Source organism: Eublepharis macularius, chromosome 1, assembly GCF_028583425.1.
Source record: "Eublepharis macularius isolate TG4126 chromosome 1, MPM_Emac_v1.0, whole genome shotgun sequence".
Lineage (NCBI taxonomy): Eukaryota > Metazoa > Chordata > Lepidosauria > Squamata > Eublepharidae > Eublepharis > Eublepharis macularius.
Genome location: NC_072790.1, coordinates 230,606,670 through 230,623,865, shown reverse-complemented (window position 1 = coordinate 230,623,865; position 17,196 = coordinate 230,606,670). Strand labels below are relative to the sequence as shown.

The window sequence follows — 17,196 nt, the reverse complement described above, 5'->3', positions numbered from 1 at the left end:
CTGCATGGGAGGAGAGAGAGAAAAAGAAATTGTGGACTTCATAGCTCCCAATTCTGCATTAAGTGACTCACTTCAGCAGAGGATCCTAATTTAGCTGCCGTCTTGGATATCCCCCATCCAACCGTTAAAGCCCACATAGTGAAGCCTCTGGCAGTAACAGATAATTCTAAAACTAACCAGTCAATATTCTTGAAACATGATCCAATATGGAGACCAAATGATAGACCCATTTCTGTGGGCTCTCGTGCCGGTTCTGTTTCCTGGGCTTCTGCCAGGCAGGGTTGGGAAAATCAACCTGAGCCTATTTCCTTACTGATACCCCAGCTATCATGTGCTGGGAATATTGGAGGATTTTGGGGGGCTCTTTTTAATTAGACAGCTGAAGAATTCTCTGTATCCCGAAGACGCAGAAACATCAAAGCAGGAACAGACCAAGTCCAGCCAAGGCCAGAAAGTCTGCTGTGGATTGTTAATATATATTAATAGATATCTTTCACAACGTGCGAGTATACTGTTTATAAGATGCCTTGAGCTGCCTGGGAAAGGCAAGATAAAAATATTTTTTAATATTGGACTGTCAAAGACATTGATTAGGAAAAGTCAACAAAGACGGAAGTGAATGGAACAAAAACATCAGAAAGCTGGATTTCAAAGCAGAAGGGCAAAGCATCCCCTACTCGAAGAGGAAGCGCAACAGATCCACCCTGACCTCATGCTCACCTGTGTTTCCGGGAGCTGCGCGAGTGACCCGACTTGTAGGAGTACCCCGAGTACTGCGACTCGTTGTCCATGTTGTCAGAACGCCGAGCCTTGTAGCGGTCCACGTTGACGGATTTGGGTCTCCCGGCCCCCGGGACAGCTGCCAAGGCAGCTGCTGCCTCCTTCAGAGTGGGCTTCTTCAGGCCGAGGGGCACCTTCAGGAAGTCAACTTTCACCTTGAGGGACTCTATTTTGATTGGCTGACTGGGCTCGTCTCAGAAGAAAAAAGGGGTACCTACATATGGAGATAGGAAACGTTTAACCAAACGAACTATACACAGTGAACAAAGCAAGTCCACTCCCCCTGAAATGGGCTGTACCGTTACAAATTGCAAAAGGGGAGGAAGAGAAAAAAAAATGCCATGTTCGATCGGTTACTGCATTAAAAAAACGTATGCAGAAAACACATGAAGCTGCCTTATACTGAGTCAGACCATTGGTACATCTATCTTGGTTCTGTCTCCCCTGAATAGCAGAAGAAACACTTATCCAGGGTATGAGGCAGGCAATGACCTTTTCCAACATCTGTTACCAGGGATACTTTGAACAGAGGTGCCAAGGGCTGAATATGGGACCTTGTAAATGCAAGGCAGACATTTTTCCATTGAGCCACCCCTGCCTCCACTCCTCAACGTCTCCAAACTAAGCACAACCAACAAGAGGACAGGTAAGTCAGAAGCCCTCTCCCTGACACACTGGCTTTCCACATCCAGGGAAGGGGCCGTTGGGGAGGGATTTTCATTTGCTTAATTCCATACATATGTACACCTGCATTCTGAAAGGGCACAATAAGGCCAAGCACATCAGACAAAGAAAGTTTAGTTGATTCATCATATGAGTTTAACAGATTAAATGGGGGGGGGGAACCCGCACACACGAAAGGAAAAAAACAAACACGTATTCTTGTTTTTAAAACCATGCATGTACGAGGCATCAACATTCACCCCACCCTCCCTTTTGCCTCTCCTAAGATGAAATTCGTGGTCTGCAATACTTACAAGTACTTGCAAAAAAGCAACTCAATGGCAAACAAGTTTTATAATGCAATCTTTTATAGTCTTTTATAACGCAAGTTTTATAATGCAACCTGCACTGTTAAAGGTTTTTTTTTTTTAAAAAAATAATAAGTAAACCAGGGGAGCTTTTTTTTGTCAGTTATAAAAAATGGGGCCAGTCACTTCTCTCTCAGTCTAACCTACCTCACATAGTTATTGTGAGAGGGGGAGGATGGAGAAGGCAAGAACCACACACTGTTTCCTGGAGGAAGAATGGTATAGAAACATGATATACAGCTCCATTAACTCAATGTTGCAGCCCTAGACTCAACGGGTGACTTTGTTCAGAACACCCTATTTCCCTCAAGCCAAAACTACAGCTCACCAAGTACTTTCACTCAGGGAGAAGAGCGATGTTGCAAACCAAGATGCAGAGTACCGAAATGCTACTCAACATAAATGCACATTCAGTCACAGATTTTACCAAAACCAAAAAATAACACACCCACATTTTAAAGATTTTCCTCTGTGAACAGGAGAGCTTTTTAAAATGAACGCTGAGATAACGGGATCCCTTTTCCACCAGCAAAATTTCCTTGCGTGGCACGATGGGGTTATACAGAGCACAAAGCCCTGGCCAAGATCACATGCACAGACGGACAGAATGGGAGTAGTGGAAGAATTAAATCCCCACCAACTGGCGCTAAAGAGGATCTTGTGTAAATGTTCTTCCCCAGAACAACAAGCAAAGCACCAAACGTACTTGCCCAGCTATTTCGACAGAATATCACCCCCAGCTTGGGCTGCCAGAATTCACATCCCCCCTCCCTTTCTGTTATTTCCACTGCTGCAAAATTAAACATTTCACATGATTTATGTTTTCATTAATGTTACGCTCCACATATTAATTGCCTGAAAGAAAGCCTGGGGTAGAAGCCAGCGCAGAAATGAATTATTCAAGGCAAACGCCGGCTCAGTGCCCGCTGCAGGGCTTCGGGTTTCTGTCAGAACAAGTTTTGATACAGAGACTCCGGGAGGAATCTAAGCCGACAAACGATGAACTCCTATTTCCCAGCAAAGGAACCTTTCAACAGACTCCCAGATCCGGTTCTCTCCCCTTTCCCGGGAGGGAGGGGGGCTGTAACTCAATGGCAGAGGACATGCTTGGCATGTTAAAAGATCCAGGTATAATTCCCAGCTTCAGCAGCTGAAAGACCTCCAGCTATAGGAACCAGAACCTTCTGGACTCTGTGGCCTTGGACAAATGATAGTTAATTTGGAGGGGACAACGGGCCAGTAGAATAACTCTTTCTTCTGGTGAATGCGGAAATTCTGAGAAAAGTTCATAGCTGAGTGGTACAGTACCTGCTTTGCATATGGGCTTAATCGCTGTTCAAATTACCCCAAGATCACAGGGACTCATTCCTAACTATTACGGTTTAATTATGTCCAACAGACCTATCTGCCATGAACTCAGAAAGAGCCTCGCTGGATTGAATCTAGCTTGTTTCCAAGAGCAGCCTGTCAAATACTATACGAAAACCCACACGCAGGAAACAAAGGCGATTGCTCTGCCCTCTTGTTTGTTCCCCGGCATCTGATATTCAAGGAAAGATTGCCTCTGAGGTGACAGAACAGCAACTGCAGGCCCATCCATTCTGCCATGTTGGTGGGAAATGCTGTCAAGCTGCAGTCGACTTATGGTGATTCCACAGGGTTTTCAAGGCAAGAGACGTCCAGAGGTGGTTTCCCATTGGCCGCCTCTGCTTAAAGACCCTGCACTTCCTTGATGGTCTCCCATCCAAGCACTAACCAGGGCCAACCCTGCTTAGCTTCCATGGGGAGAGGGGATGTACCTCGCTTTCATCTCTCCTCAGGGAGAACCCCACTTCTCCAACCTGCTTTCACACACCCTACCCCAACAGCTCCCAATTATTATGCCATTTCTCTAGAGAACCTGCTCAAGATAGTTAACAAAACTTGCTGGGAATCAAATCAGCATAAACATTGTTTAAAAAAATAGTAACAAACCCATAAAAACCCAGCATTAAAAATCCCAGACAGAGCATGAAACCAGTACAAAACATTTAGCAGCATAAAAAGGAGTCTCAGAAATAGGTTTTCAGGGTAGGAGCTGTAAAAACACTATTAAAAGATTAACCCTTTAGTTAAAAGCTTGGGTAAACAAAAATGTTTGGCCTGGTGCCTAAAAGACAGTATGGTAGGAGTTAGGCTAGCTTCAAGGGGGAGAGCATTCCAAAAGTGAGGTGCCACCACAGAAAAAGCGCTGCCTCTGTTTGCCACCCGCCTCACTGCTAAAGGTGGGGCGAAAGACAGCCATGCTGTGAAAAGAACTGACAGGCTGAACAATACGGGCAGAGGCCCTTGAATAAGCATCTTTTACCACTTGCATGTGCCACTTTAGGTCCCTCTGAAAATAAAACCATTTCTTCTTGTCTAAGGAGTCTCCTCTAGGCCTTTTCTGGCCCCTTGCATAGCTTGGACCAAGTTCAGCTTTTTAGAAGGGTGCAAAAAGAAGAAAATAACTGGTAGTGATTAGTTTAAAAAAAAGGAAAATGTTTAGCTGAACAAGATTTTCTAGCAATTACAGAGCAAAAGAAAAATAATTTTATTATTTATTGGTATCTACTTTTCCCCCCAGTGAGGACCCAAAGTGACTTACAATATTAGTCCCCCCTTCTCCATTTTATCATCAAAACAAACCTATGAGTTAAGTTAGGCTGACTCTGACTGGCCCACAAGCTTCCATGGCAAAATGGAGGCTTGAACATGGGACACCTAGATCCTAGTCTGTCTCTCTTCCTAACTTACCCTTCAATAGGAGTTGCTAGATGGGACCATGGGCGTAGGGGGAAAGTAGAGGCTCTACAAACTGGCATTACTGATGCCATAATATACCCAGAAGTGACGTCACATTGTCACAGGAGGTTCTAGGAATTTCCCAGATCTCTACGGTTTTTACCATAAAGGCTTTTTCATAGAGATTTGTGAAACACTTACCGTTTTTACCACAGATATTTGGATTTCAAGAGCATCATGCAACACTGTGACATCTCTTCTAGATATACAAGCAAGAGTGACATTACAGCATTGTACAACACCAATTTCCCCCCAATTTTTCTCCCACTGCTCCATGGCAGGAATCCACAGTACAGAGGTGCCCCTATCCTTGTATGATAATTAAGAGCTAGGCAGGATAATCTTTGAGTTAGCAGATTTCAGTTTCCATCTTTTTCTCACATTTTGAGAAACTGTGTGTATAGTGGTTAGAGCAACGGATTATGCCCAGGGAGACCTAGTTCAAACCACTGCTTGCCCTGAAACTCACTGGATAACTCAGGGCTAGTTATTTTCTCTTTGACTAAGCTGCCTCACTTTTTGTGATGATTAAGTGACGCTAGGGAGAACCACATGAAATGTCCTGAACTGCTGGGAAGAAAGATAAGCTAGAAATATCCTAAACGGAGGCTCTATTTAGTCTTCATAGACCTCTCTCCTTCCAAGTTTGCCTAACCCCCTTCAAAAGCCATCACTTCCTCATGCGGCAACCAAATCCCCACAAATTCTACACTGTGTGGAGAAGCGCCAGCTTTTGTCTGTCTTGAATTCTACTGAAGAATTCCAGAAAGGGAGGGAGGGGGTGGTGGAAATCCAAGTATCCATGATACGATGGATCAAAATCCAATTAACTGCTCAAGGCCTTAAGCTGAAAATATACATGACTGAAATTTTGAAATGTGCCTGTTAACAGTGAATGCAAATAAACTTGCTCACTGCAAGTTGCAAACGGAAAGTGGTTACATCTTTTTAAATAATTCTGAAGAAGAGAGAAACTGGGACTAAAGCAACTTCTCCTCCTGGGGGATGGGAAGGAAATCCCCTCTTATGCAACTGTCAGAGGCAAAGCAACCCCACAGTCCTCTTTTTCAGCTGCTCGTTGTATCTTGGTAGACACCATAAAACCATTGAGCCTCCAAATATGAAGGCTTCATTCAGCCACCCTGAGTAAAATCCATTAATACACCTCTGCAACTCTGAATTTATCGCAAGCCACCTTGAGCCAAGAGGAAAAGTGGAGTATAAATATCTTAATAAATTAGAGCAAAGAACTCTCACCTCCTTTCAAAGCCTCTGCACTGTGGCAGTGATTTTCATAAGTTAGCCATAACTTGTGTGAACAAGTACTTCCTGTTTTCTCTCCTCAACTCATTGCCAATCTGCTTAACTGACACTGTACCCAAGTTCCAGTATTATCGAAGTGAGAACCCCTACCCACCCTCCTTGGTCATCTTGTTTCTAAGCTAAAAAACCTACAAATGGAGAAAGTGCACCGAGGCCTGGTGCGTCCATGGAGGCGTTGCCGGCAGCTGAACTGTGAAGGAGGCGCCATGCCAGCCCCCGACAACTTCCCTCCCCCGACCCAGAAGCGGGCTGCACCCCCACTCGCCTCTCCGGCCCTTCGCTGCTGCTGCCTGCCTCGGCTCGTCTCTTGGTGAGCCGGTCGCCCAGGCAACAAGCGGGGAAGCAGGCCACCTCCCTGCCCCTTCGCCGTTTCTGCCCGCCTCAGGTGACGTCATTGCACATGGGGCAAGAGGCACAAGTAGGTATCTTGCCTCAGGCGCCAGAAACCCTGGCACCAGCCCTGAGTGCACCTAGCCTATTCAGGCTACCCAAAAGTAAATTCAAAGTCTGTTTTACAACCACACCGCTTACTGGGTGAGTCACTCTTTCTCAGCCTAACCTGCCTCACAAGGTTGTTTTTGAGAGGAGAAATATTGTAATTTTGAGGAGAAAAAGCAAGTATAATAATAATAATAATCCCCAAGGGTGCCACCTTACAGTGGTGATGGGGCTTGTGTGCTCTGATGAGGATGAGAACGGACCTTTGGACACTTACCATGAAGGGTCCTTCTCCTCTGAGGAACGGAGGATGTCTTGGGTGATTCCCACGATCCAATCAGGGAGGCAAGAATTGTTTCTTCCTGTTGGTGCATGGGTCGTCCTTTCCCTCAGTTCAGACAACTCCACAAAGCAGTGCTCTAACTTTGGAATCTTCAACTGATAACAGAGCAACTAAGAGGAAGAATAAAATGGAAGAAACATATAGCAACTAGAAACCAGCGTTCAAAAAAACACAGAAGAAAATGCAGAAGACGAAGGCCCCTGGGAGGGCAAGATGTCCTCCATTCCTCAGAGGAGAAGGACCGTTCACACGGTAAGTGTCCAAAGGTCTGTTCTCCCTCTGAGGCGGAGGACATCTTGAGTGCTCCCATAGCAGTTATGTATTTCCAGGTGGGGACAGGTCTTTGTCTTGGATTATATGTTGCAACACTCTTCTCCCAAAGGCTGTATCTGCCAAGTCATATAAATTCAGTCTGTAATGCTTTATGAACGTGGATACTGAAGACCATGTGGCCGCCTTACACACTTACCGAAGGCCGCGTTTGTCACAGCGCTTTTCAAGGAATGTGCTGTAATCCCCTCAGGAACCTCATGTGCCGCTCTGTACGCTTCTGCGATGCAGGATCTAATACATCAACCTATGGCCACAGATGACATTTTCCTTCTCGTGTTGGGAGGTCCCACGTTTAAGAAGATGGAATCTGTTCTCCTAATGCTCTCCGTCCTGACGAGGTATGTTTTGAGGGCCCTTCTTATATCCAGACAGCGCCATTCCCTCTCCCTAGGATGTCTAGGCTTTGGGCAAAAAGACGGTAGGTTGATTTCCTGCGTTCTGTGAAACCTAGAGTATGCTTTTGGGAGAAAGGCAGGGTCCGTTCACAGGACCACCTTGTCCTTGTGGAATATACATAGATGCGGCTTTATTGACAGGGCACTTAGTTCCGATATTCTTCTAGCTGATGTAATGGCTACTAGGAATATCGTCTTTAGCCTCAACCATTTTAGGGAAATGCTCTTTATGGGCTCAAAGGGAGCTTTAGTTAATGCCCGAAGCACCATGTTGAGTCTTCACGCTGGGAAGCGATGTACCGTTGGCAGGCTCAGCAAGGTCAGTGGTTGTCCTGACCTCTTACATGTGGATGTCTAGAAATTTTTATTCCCTCTAGGGGGGCTAGAACTGAGTCCGATGCTGCTGTCTGTCTCCTTAACGAAGGTGGGTTTTAGGCCAGAATCCAGCCCGTCCTGCAAAAATGTGAGTACCACACTCTACGGAGGATGCAGAGGGTCTACCTTTTTTCTTTTGGCCCATCTGACAAATGCCTTCCAAAAAGAATTGTAAATCCGGATGGTTGAGCCCTTCCTAGAGACTAGCATTGTGTCTACCACTCTCAGAATGTATCCTAACTTGGTCAGGGATTTCCTTTCAGCTTCCAAGCAGTCAGACGTAAATGTTCCAGATATGGGTACCAAATTGGGCCCTGATGAAGCAGATCTGGGAGTGGATCGAGAGTCACTGGTGGATCTGTCGTAAACCATGGTCATCTCAGCCAACAGGGAGCTATCACAATGACATGGGCTCTCTGTTCTATTATCTTTCTCAAGAGTTTGGAAAGAACCGGGAATGGCGGGAAGGCATACAGAAGACCCTGGGGCCATTGAGATGTAAGTGCGTCTCTGTACCCTCTGCCTGAGGGTGTTGGTATCTGGATAGAAATTGAGAAAGTTGATGGTTCCAAGGAGACACGAAAAGGTCCATGATTGGTTGTCCAAAGTGTTTCGTTATCATCTGAAAGATTTGCTTTTTGAGGGCCCACTCTCCTGGCTGGATCGTCTGCCTGCTCAGCCAGTCCGCCTGAATGTTGTCCTGACCTCTTATGTTCTGCCCTGATCGATGACAGGTGGGATTCAGCCCACGTCAGAATTTTGGTTGCTTCCTTGACGAGGGCAGACAAGCGTGTTCCCCCGTTTGTTGATGTATGATTTTGCCAACATGTTTTCCGTGCGAACTAACACATCTCGCCCTAGGATCTTGTTCGAGAATTTGGATAGAGCTAACTCGAGGAGGTTGATCGGAAGGCAGGACTCCTCCTCCTCCGTCCACCGACCCTGGACTGGTACTCCCTCTAGCGCGGCTCCCCATCCCAAGAGACTGGCATCTGTGAAGATTTGGATCACTGGGGGGTTCAGGAAGCTCTTGCCTTGTGTCAGGTTTCTGTCCTTGGTCCTCCAAAGAAGACTCTCCTTGACTCTCCTGGGCACAACGACTGACTTGTTTGTCTTTGTCATAATGAGGCCTTGGTAAGGGTGTAAGAAGGATAGAAGGGTCCTGGAGTGTAGATGTCCCCAATAGATGGCCTCGCAATTTGCCACCAGCATCTCCATGAGTTTGGAAAGAGTCAGCAGGGAAGTCGACCTGCCTTGAATTACTGTGTTGATCAGGTCCTTGGTTTTCTGCATTTTTCTTCTGGGGAAGAAGAAACAACACTTCTTGGTGTCCACAGTCATTCCCAGATGCTGGATTAATTGGGAAGGTTGTAGTGAACATTTCTCCAGATTTAGCTGAAAGCCGTGGCACTGAAGAAAGTGTATCACTGTTCAGGTGTCTTGTTGCGCCTTTTCCCTGGCATTGGCGTGGATCAGATGTTGTCCAAATATGGGTGGACATGTATTCTCATTTCCCTGAGACGGACTATTGGATTGACAAGGACCTTGGTGAAGACCCTGGGCGCCGTAGCTAGATTGAATGGCAGGGCTCTGAACTGATAATGAGCGCTGTTCACATGGAAACGTAGAAAGCAGTGATGTGCTGCATGGATAGGAACATGCAGATAAGCTTCTGTGAGGTCTACTGATGTCAGGAAATCCTCTGGTTGGAGGGCTTCTGCCACTGAGCGAACGGTTTCCATGCGGAAGCTCTGAACCTTCAAGAATTTGTTCACGAACTTCAGGTCTAAAATCACCCTCCAGTCCCTGTTCCTCTTCGAGACTGTAAAGAAAAGGGAATACACGCCCTGTCCCCACTGGTCGGGAGGCACTGGCTCTATTGCCTGAATGTCCATTAGATGGTCGACAGCCAATAAGGTACTGCATCGTCAAAGGGGATTCTTGCATAGGGGGGAGGTGATGAAGCGGTCTGGGGGAAGAGATCTGAATTCCATCGAGTACCCTCTGGAGACCACTTCTAGAGTCCATTCGTCTGCTTTTGATTCTGCCCATACATGACTGAACTGGAGCAGTCTCCCCCCTACCGGTCCCTAAATCGAGTTAGGATTTGGGAGCTTTGTTGTCAAAGTCGGTTCTGTCTCCCTTCACCTGGAAGGATCTGTTGGCCTTGCCACCGAAGGGCCCCCTTTTGAAGTTCTGTCTAGGGGGGTTCCAGGATGAGTGTTTTGAATCCTGCCGGGGCCTGGCCAACAAGTGATAGGTCTGAAATGGCTGCATGCCAAAGGAGCATCTCACTCTTTCAGAGCTGTGACTCACAAAAGCTTATATCCTACCACAAATTTTGTTAAGTCTTATAGGTGCTACTGGATTCTTGCTCTTTTCTACTGCTACAGACAGATTAACACGACCACCCATCTTGATCTGTGGCTTAAGTTATTCTTAACAACAACAACAACAACAACAACACTTGATTTATATACCACCCTTCAGGATGACTTAACACCCACTCAGAGCAGTTTATAATGTATGCCATTATTATCCCCACAACAAGACACCCTGTGAGGTGGGTGGGGCTGAGAGAGCTAGAAGCTGTGACTGACCCAAGGTCACTCAGCTGGCTTCAAGTGGAAGAGTGAGGAAAGCTTCAAAAAGCGTAGATGAAACATTTTTGTTATTTTCTTGCACCAGTAGTTTTCAAATTCTGGATCAGGACCCAAAAATGGGCTGTCTCTCCCTCGCAGATGAGTCACACAGTCAGAAGAAGGATGGAACAGGGTGGGCTGGGAGAAACAACTCTTGTGGGCTCAATGACAAAGTTGAGTTTGCCGCAGCATAATCCATAAAATTGCTAAGAGGTACAGCTTGCTGCTCAGTAATGCTAGATGATATTTGAAAATACTAAACCTCAAAAAAAAAAGAGAGAAACTTTGTTCAATGTACATTTATGTGAGATTCCTATAATTCATGTTGGGAGGGGTAAAGTGGCATGGAATTTTTTTTGCAGCTTAGATCCCAAAAAGAGCAGCCAATTTAGTTTGAGAACCACTGCTTGTATGAATAAATATAGATTTACCAATCCAAGAGGATAAGCTCATCATCTTCTATGGCAGGGATAAATGATGCATGAAAATCATGCATTTAAATCAGGAAACAGACTTGAACTGCAATAAAGCATTCAAAATGCGAACAAATGGAAAGGAAAGCACCGAAGTATAGCAAGGTCCCAGAGGCCAGAGAAGTGTTTCTGGCACGGAGCAGCAACAAGCACTGTGTTCCTATGTTTCTCAGAGGGAGCAGGAAGGTTGGGGGAGGGTGGGGCAGTGTCAGCCCTCATCACATGATTTGCTCTGGCTTTGGGGCTGATCTGTCAGACTACCACGCAATTCAGGTGCAGCAGCCACAGCCAATCACAATAGAAAGAAAACAGGATCTGGCACAAGGGCATCATGTACTACCACCACAAGGGCATGACCTGTGGAATGCATCAATGCCTCAGGAGAGGACAGATTCTGGAAAGGGAGGAGAGGGAACAAAGTGGAAGGAGCAGCCAGTTGATCCATGGCACCTCCATTTGAAGGAGCTCAGTCGGCAGGTGTTGCGAAGGCCTCTGTTAGAATAGACAACATAAGGCTAAGTAAGCCAAGGACCAGATTCAGTGTAAAGCCGTTTCATATGCCCAAAGGAATAGAGTACTCAATGTAACACTATAAAGGATTAAAAGGCAAACACTCTTTCATTCATTCATTCATTCATTCACCTGGATTTTAACCCACCCTTCCTCCAAGGAGCTCAGGATGGTATACATCAGTCTCCCATCCTCCATTTTACCCTCACAACAACCCTGTGAGTTAGGTTAGGCTGAGTGAGAATGAATGCCCCAAGGCAGAGTGGTAATTCTTGCAGGGAGAGTGTGCTATAAATCAAATCAAATAATTCGAACCTGGGTCTCCCAGATCCTAGTCCATCAGTAACTACACCCGGTAACGTGTTAGCCGCTTCAACATCCTATGCTGTTAGTGAGTGTTCATGTGAACAGCATAACCACATGAGCAGGGCAGTTGTTCATGCACTAGACCTACCTGTTTAGCCAATGCGCTTGTGTTTTTCACAAACACATCTCAGCAGCTCCCATTCCACAGGGTCTTCGTGCAAGATGTGGACACGGCAACAATGCAGTGCCACTCAGTCACCTGCCTACCTACTGACAGAGATTATTCTCCTTCCTAAGGGAGAGCAGAGGAGAAGAGCTGGACACATGACGCTACCTTCAACTGAGTCAGACCTTTGGCCTTTGAAGGTCAGTACTGTCTACTCTGACTAGCAGAGACCCTCTAGGGGCTTGAGCTGAAGTCTTCCACATCGCCAACTGACTGATTCAGTGTAAGGCATTTTCATATGTTTGCCCTTCTGAGCCTTTTAACTGGAGATATCAGGGATTGAACCTATGACCTTGGGCATGCAACGGCAGATGCTCTACCGCTGAGCCACAGCCCCACCTTAGTTCAGCTACCCAGGCTTTGATGGTGCCCAGCTGCTGTTTAAGTAGTAGGATCTCTCCACCACCCCTCTAGGCATCCTGATACAGATCACAGCATCACAGTCAGTTGCTTTCAATGGGCAAAAAAGCAGGTCTGTGTGTGGCAGGGAGGGGGGAGGGGCAGAAATAACTAGGAATTCCCCGCCTCTCTGCCCATCCCATGGAGGGTCCGGGGGAAGATCCACATGCTTGAGGATGCACACATGCTCTTCACGCGCTCCTCCCTGAACCTCTTTCTGCCTTCCAGAACTTAGATCATCCTGGTACATTTGCAATTCAATTCTCCCCAAGAGTTTCCCCCATTCAAAGCATGCTGAATAAGTAGGGGAATTATTACGCATTTTGCATAATGCCAGGAGGTGCATTAAGGCTTGTTCACGTTCTGCCACAGGAGCTCAAAGAACTGTCCCGTGGGCTGCCAAGAGCTCGATTCACCTGCAGCAGGGCAGGCCTACAGCCCATCCCGTCTTTTGATCACTTCACTCATGCAGGCATGCACACTCACCTCTGGCATATTGAAAGACCACTGCCGAATCAAAGCAAGTGTCTTGTTTTTGGCACACATTGATACCAAGGCATTCTTGCCTGGAGCCACGTGTTAATACGGCAGTACACAATTTTTTTTAACTAAATAAAAATAAAGCCAGTGTTGAGAGTTAGGAGGCCCTGCTAAAGCTCCGCCATGGATTCGGCGAGTGGCCTTGAGCAAGTTATTTGCCTTCCAGGCAGACCTGCACAATACAATAAACTTCATGGCAGAGAATTCCCAACTCTACAGCATTTCAGAATGGGGGGAATGTCAAGCTCAAATGCCCCCCAATAGGGCAGAAAAATACTCCCATGCACATAGAAAACTAGCACATCAGGGAGAAACCTGTTCTAGAATGTTTCTCCCTGAGATCCTAAGTTTTCTATATGCACTATTCCAACACTTGCTCTTCAAAATGACACAGTCTGATTTATCAGCAGACAGGTCCTCGGCTCATTCCACTTGTAAAATGGGAATGACAAAGTACTGTCTCAAAGTGTTCTTCGCAGATTAAGAACTGCAAATGTGAACAATTGATAATAAAAAAATTTTAAAAAACAAATGAGCAGAAAGCATATGTATGCATCGATTCAAAGGAACATTACGTGCCACCCCTTACAATTTGCTTCCTCCCTGCCCCCGTCTTCCTTTCCCCTCCACAAAACGGACCTCTGTCCCTCCACCTCCGACTCCTGAGCAAGCAAAAAAAGGAAAAAAGAAACCAACACAAACTCTGCTCAGTGAAAGGAAGCCAAAACAAAGGATGAGAGACCCGTAGAACAGCAGGACAGCAACAGACTTCTGCAGGGCGAGACACTCTTGCACAAGCCTCTGGATTCACAGAGTACAAGGATTTCTTGGCAGAGTTTTACATGAAGTCTTTGCAGGGTTGGAGGGGGGGCGGGAGAATAAGAGGAGAATGGAAGGACCTACAGTGGCCTCAATGTGCAATCAGCCATGAGGTTCAGAAATAACACAGTGCCACTGCTTCGAATTTAAGGCAACCAGAGGGTCAGCCGCAGAGGAGATTATGTACATATAAAACTACCCTGTATGGAGTCCAAGGCCATTCCAGCTAATACTATCAGCTCGCAGAGCCGGATCGACCTGGGGGGAGGGGCAGGAGGGGTAGTCTACCCCCAGTGACACCAAAGAGGGGGCGCCGGGCGCGGCTGCCAGCCACCAGGGGCGCACTAGAGTTGGCGGCGGCAGCGTGGGCGGCTGAGCGGAGGGCTGGGAGGCCGCCCGCGCCGTTTGCCTGCCCCGCCAATGGGGCGGCTGGCTTGCTGCATGCGCAGGACAGGGAGTGCGCAGCAAGCCATCCGCCCTGTCAGCAGGACAGGCGAACAGCGCGGGCAGCCTCCCAGCCCTCCGCTCAGCCGCCCGCACTGCCGCCGCCAGCTCCACAACGCACCATGCGCCAGGCTTGCCATGCAGGCGGCACACCTCCAGGCACGCAGTGCTGGGAGAATGCGGATCTTGGGTTGCCCTGGGTGCTGCCAACCCTAGATCCAGCCCTGTCTGCTCTAATGGGCAGCAACTCTCCTTGACGCCTTCCCCGAGATCCTCATAAAGGGACGTGTCCATGAGTCAGAGTGGAAGCCTTTGGCATGGAAGGCACCTCTTCTGCCACTAAGCTACCCAGTCCTCCACTGACAAACTGCTTTCTATCACATCAGACCCTCTTACACCAGGATTGCAATGCCCACATACCCATTACATGTTTATTGAAATGTCTTTGATATTGACTGTACTGACTCACATTGCCTTGAGTTATAGAGCTAAACTACACAAGGCAAATTACACGAGGATGCTCAAGTGAAGGGAGATGCAACGTTAGTCAGGAAGCAGTTTAAATTTCATCTCTCTACAGAGCCAGCAAAGATCGCTCCTTGGAGAGTTTGTTAATAATTGACAGAGCCTTCAGGGAGGCAAAGAAGAAATTAAAAAAAACTCTGAAGAGCAATCTTTGCCAGCTCTGTAGAGAGAGGTGAAATTCAAACTATGCTTCCCAGCTAACATTGAATCTCCCTTCGCTTGAGCATCTTCGTGTAATTGGTCTCATGTAGTTGGTCTCATGTAGTCTCAGTAAGAAAGGCAGACTATAAATAAATAAATAAGTCTGCCCCCCCCCCCGCTGATAACCAGAGATGGATTAAACTGAAAATGCTATGGACTAAGCCCCCTCTCTGACATGAGAGGGGAGAGCCAGTTTGGTGTAGTGGTTAAGAGCGCGGGACTCTAATCTGGAGAACCGGGTTTGATTCCCCACTCCTCCTCTTGAAGCCAGCTGGGCGACCTTGGGTCAGTCACAGCTTCTAGGAACTCTCTCAGCCCCACCCACCTCACAGGGTGATTGTTGTGGGGATAATAATGACATACTTTGTAAACCGCTTTGAGTGGGTGTTAAGTTGTTCTTAAGTGCAGTATATAAATCCAATGTTTAATAATAAAGCGCACAAGATAGCACACGCAGTACTCCTCTGCTCGCAACAAGCCCTTGAGGTAGAGTAGGCTAACGAGGAGTGGTTGTCCCAAGACCAACAGGGAGCTTCTTTGAATCAGGGCCTCCCCACACAGTCCAGCCCTCTAACTGATTCACCACATGAATACTGAGAGCTTTTTGTGGGACCTGGGACTTTGTGCCTGAAAAGAACATGCTTCGCCTCTAAGCTGTGGCCCTTCCCTAATGGCACATGAAACGGCATCATGCTGAAGTAGGATTGTTCATCCAACTTCAATCTACTCCAGGGGTTCTTTGCGATTCCAAGAAGAGAAAGGTCCTGCTTATCTGGAAGCTGAACCTGAGATCTACAAAGCATAGGCTCCAAAGAAGGTCCTACGGGGTCCGCTTCCCAAAAGAAAAAGGGGACAATACATAGCACGATCCAGAGGAATTAAAAGAATGGGGGGGGGGTTGGATTTCGACCTATTGATTGAGGGGAACTTGAAGAGTAACTAAATGAAATACTTCTTTGCAACAGCCACAAGAAGTGGTGAAAGCCATTGGCTTAGATCCCCTTATAAAAAAAGGATGGACAAATTCCCCGAAGACAGGCTTACTGGCTACTAGTTCAGTCAAACCTCCACGTACAGAAGTAGTGTTATCTCAGATTACCAGATTTGCAAACAGGGATAAGCCTTCAAATTTCTATCCAGCTAGTGGGCTTCCTGGTAACCACTGGCTGACCACTGCAGAATGCTACACTAAGTAAGCCTTTTGTTTAATAGTCAGGCTGGATCAGCACTGTTGCGCTTGTGATAAGAAACTGATAGGAGGAAACACTAATTTCCTAAAGCATCCTGAACTCCAGTCTACAACATGAGACTACATAAAACCAACACGAACTCGGCTTAGTGAAAGGAACCAAATGCTCTACCACTGAGCCACAGTCCCTCCCATGAGGTGAGCAAAGCTAATCTCCTTAGCCTTTCCTCTTGGGAAAAGTGCTCCAATCTCTTGATAATTTTGGATGATTTTTGGCACCCTTTCCAGCACTACAACGACTTTTGTGAGATACAGCAACTAGAACTGTACACAGTATTCCAAATGTGGCTGCACCATAATGCTGCAGAAGAGCATTGCAATAATGCAGGACGGCATGGCACGGCGCATCCCTCCCAACCGTTTGCTAGAGCCCGTTGCATTTTTTTTTTCACGCAACGGGCTTTGTTGCTAGTACCAAATAATCCTAGATGGGGAAAACCAAGGCTGACTGTGAAGAGCTCGAGGTGGATCTATCAAAACGCGCATAACTCAATGAAAATGTTGACTCAATATGTGGCAGCCGTGAAAAAAGAAAAGTCCGTGCTGAAGATTATCGGGAAATAAATTGAAAGTAAAACGGCCAACATTGCCATGCCTTTGTATAGAGCTATTGTGTCCCCTCGTTCGGAATGCTGTGTAAATTTCTGGTTGCTGTTGCTCAAAATGGAAAAAGTACAGATGAGCATAAGCAAGATAATGAAGGGGTTAGAGCACCTTTTATATGACAAAAGGCTGAAGAATCTGCAACTTTTCAGTTTAGAAAAGATGACTGAGGGGGGGAACATGATACAGGTTTTTTAAAAGTATGCATGGGGTGGAGAAAGTAGATAGAGCTTTTTCTCTCTTTCTCTCTCATAATACTACAACTCGGGGGCCCCAAAGAAATCGACTGGCATCTGATTCAGGACAGACAAAAGGAACTACTTCTTTACTCAATGAAAAACTAATTTGTGGAATTCACTGCCCATGGATGTAGTGGCAACCGTGAACAGAGGCATCTTTAAAGGGAGGTTAGACAGAT

General features: G+C 46.6%; 1 protein-coding gene across 1 annotated transcript in view; it reads right to left on the bottom strand.

Annotated features, from left to right (window-relative positions):
* The window catches only part of VANGL2 (VANGL planar cell polarity protein 2), a 56,290-nt gene that overhangs the window by 14,543 nt on the left and 24,551 nt on the right, over positions 1 to 17,196 (bottom strand). The window contains exon 3 of the mRNA XM_054992178.1: positions 721 to 994. Coding sequence (XP_054848153.1) covers positions 721 to 791 — 71 coding nt within the window. The 5' untranslated portion in view covers positions 792 to 994. The remainder of the gene's footprint in view (positions 1 to 720; positions 995 to 17,196) is intronic.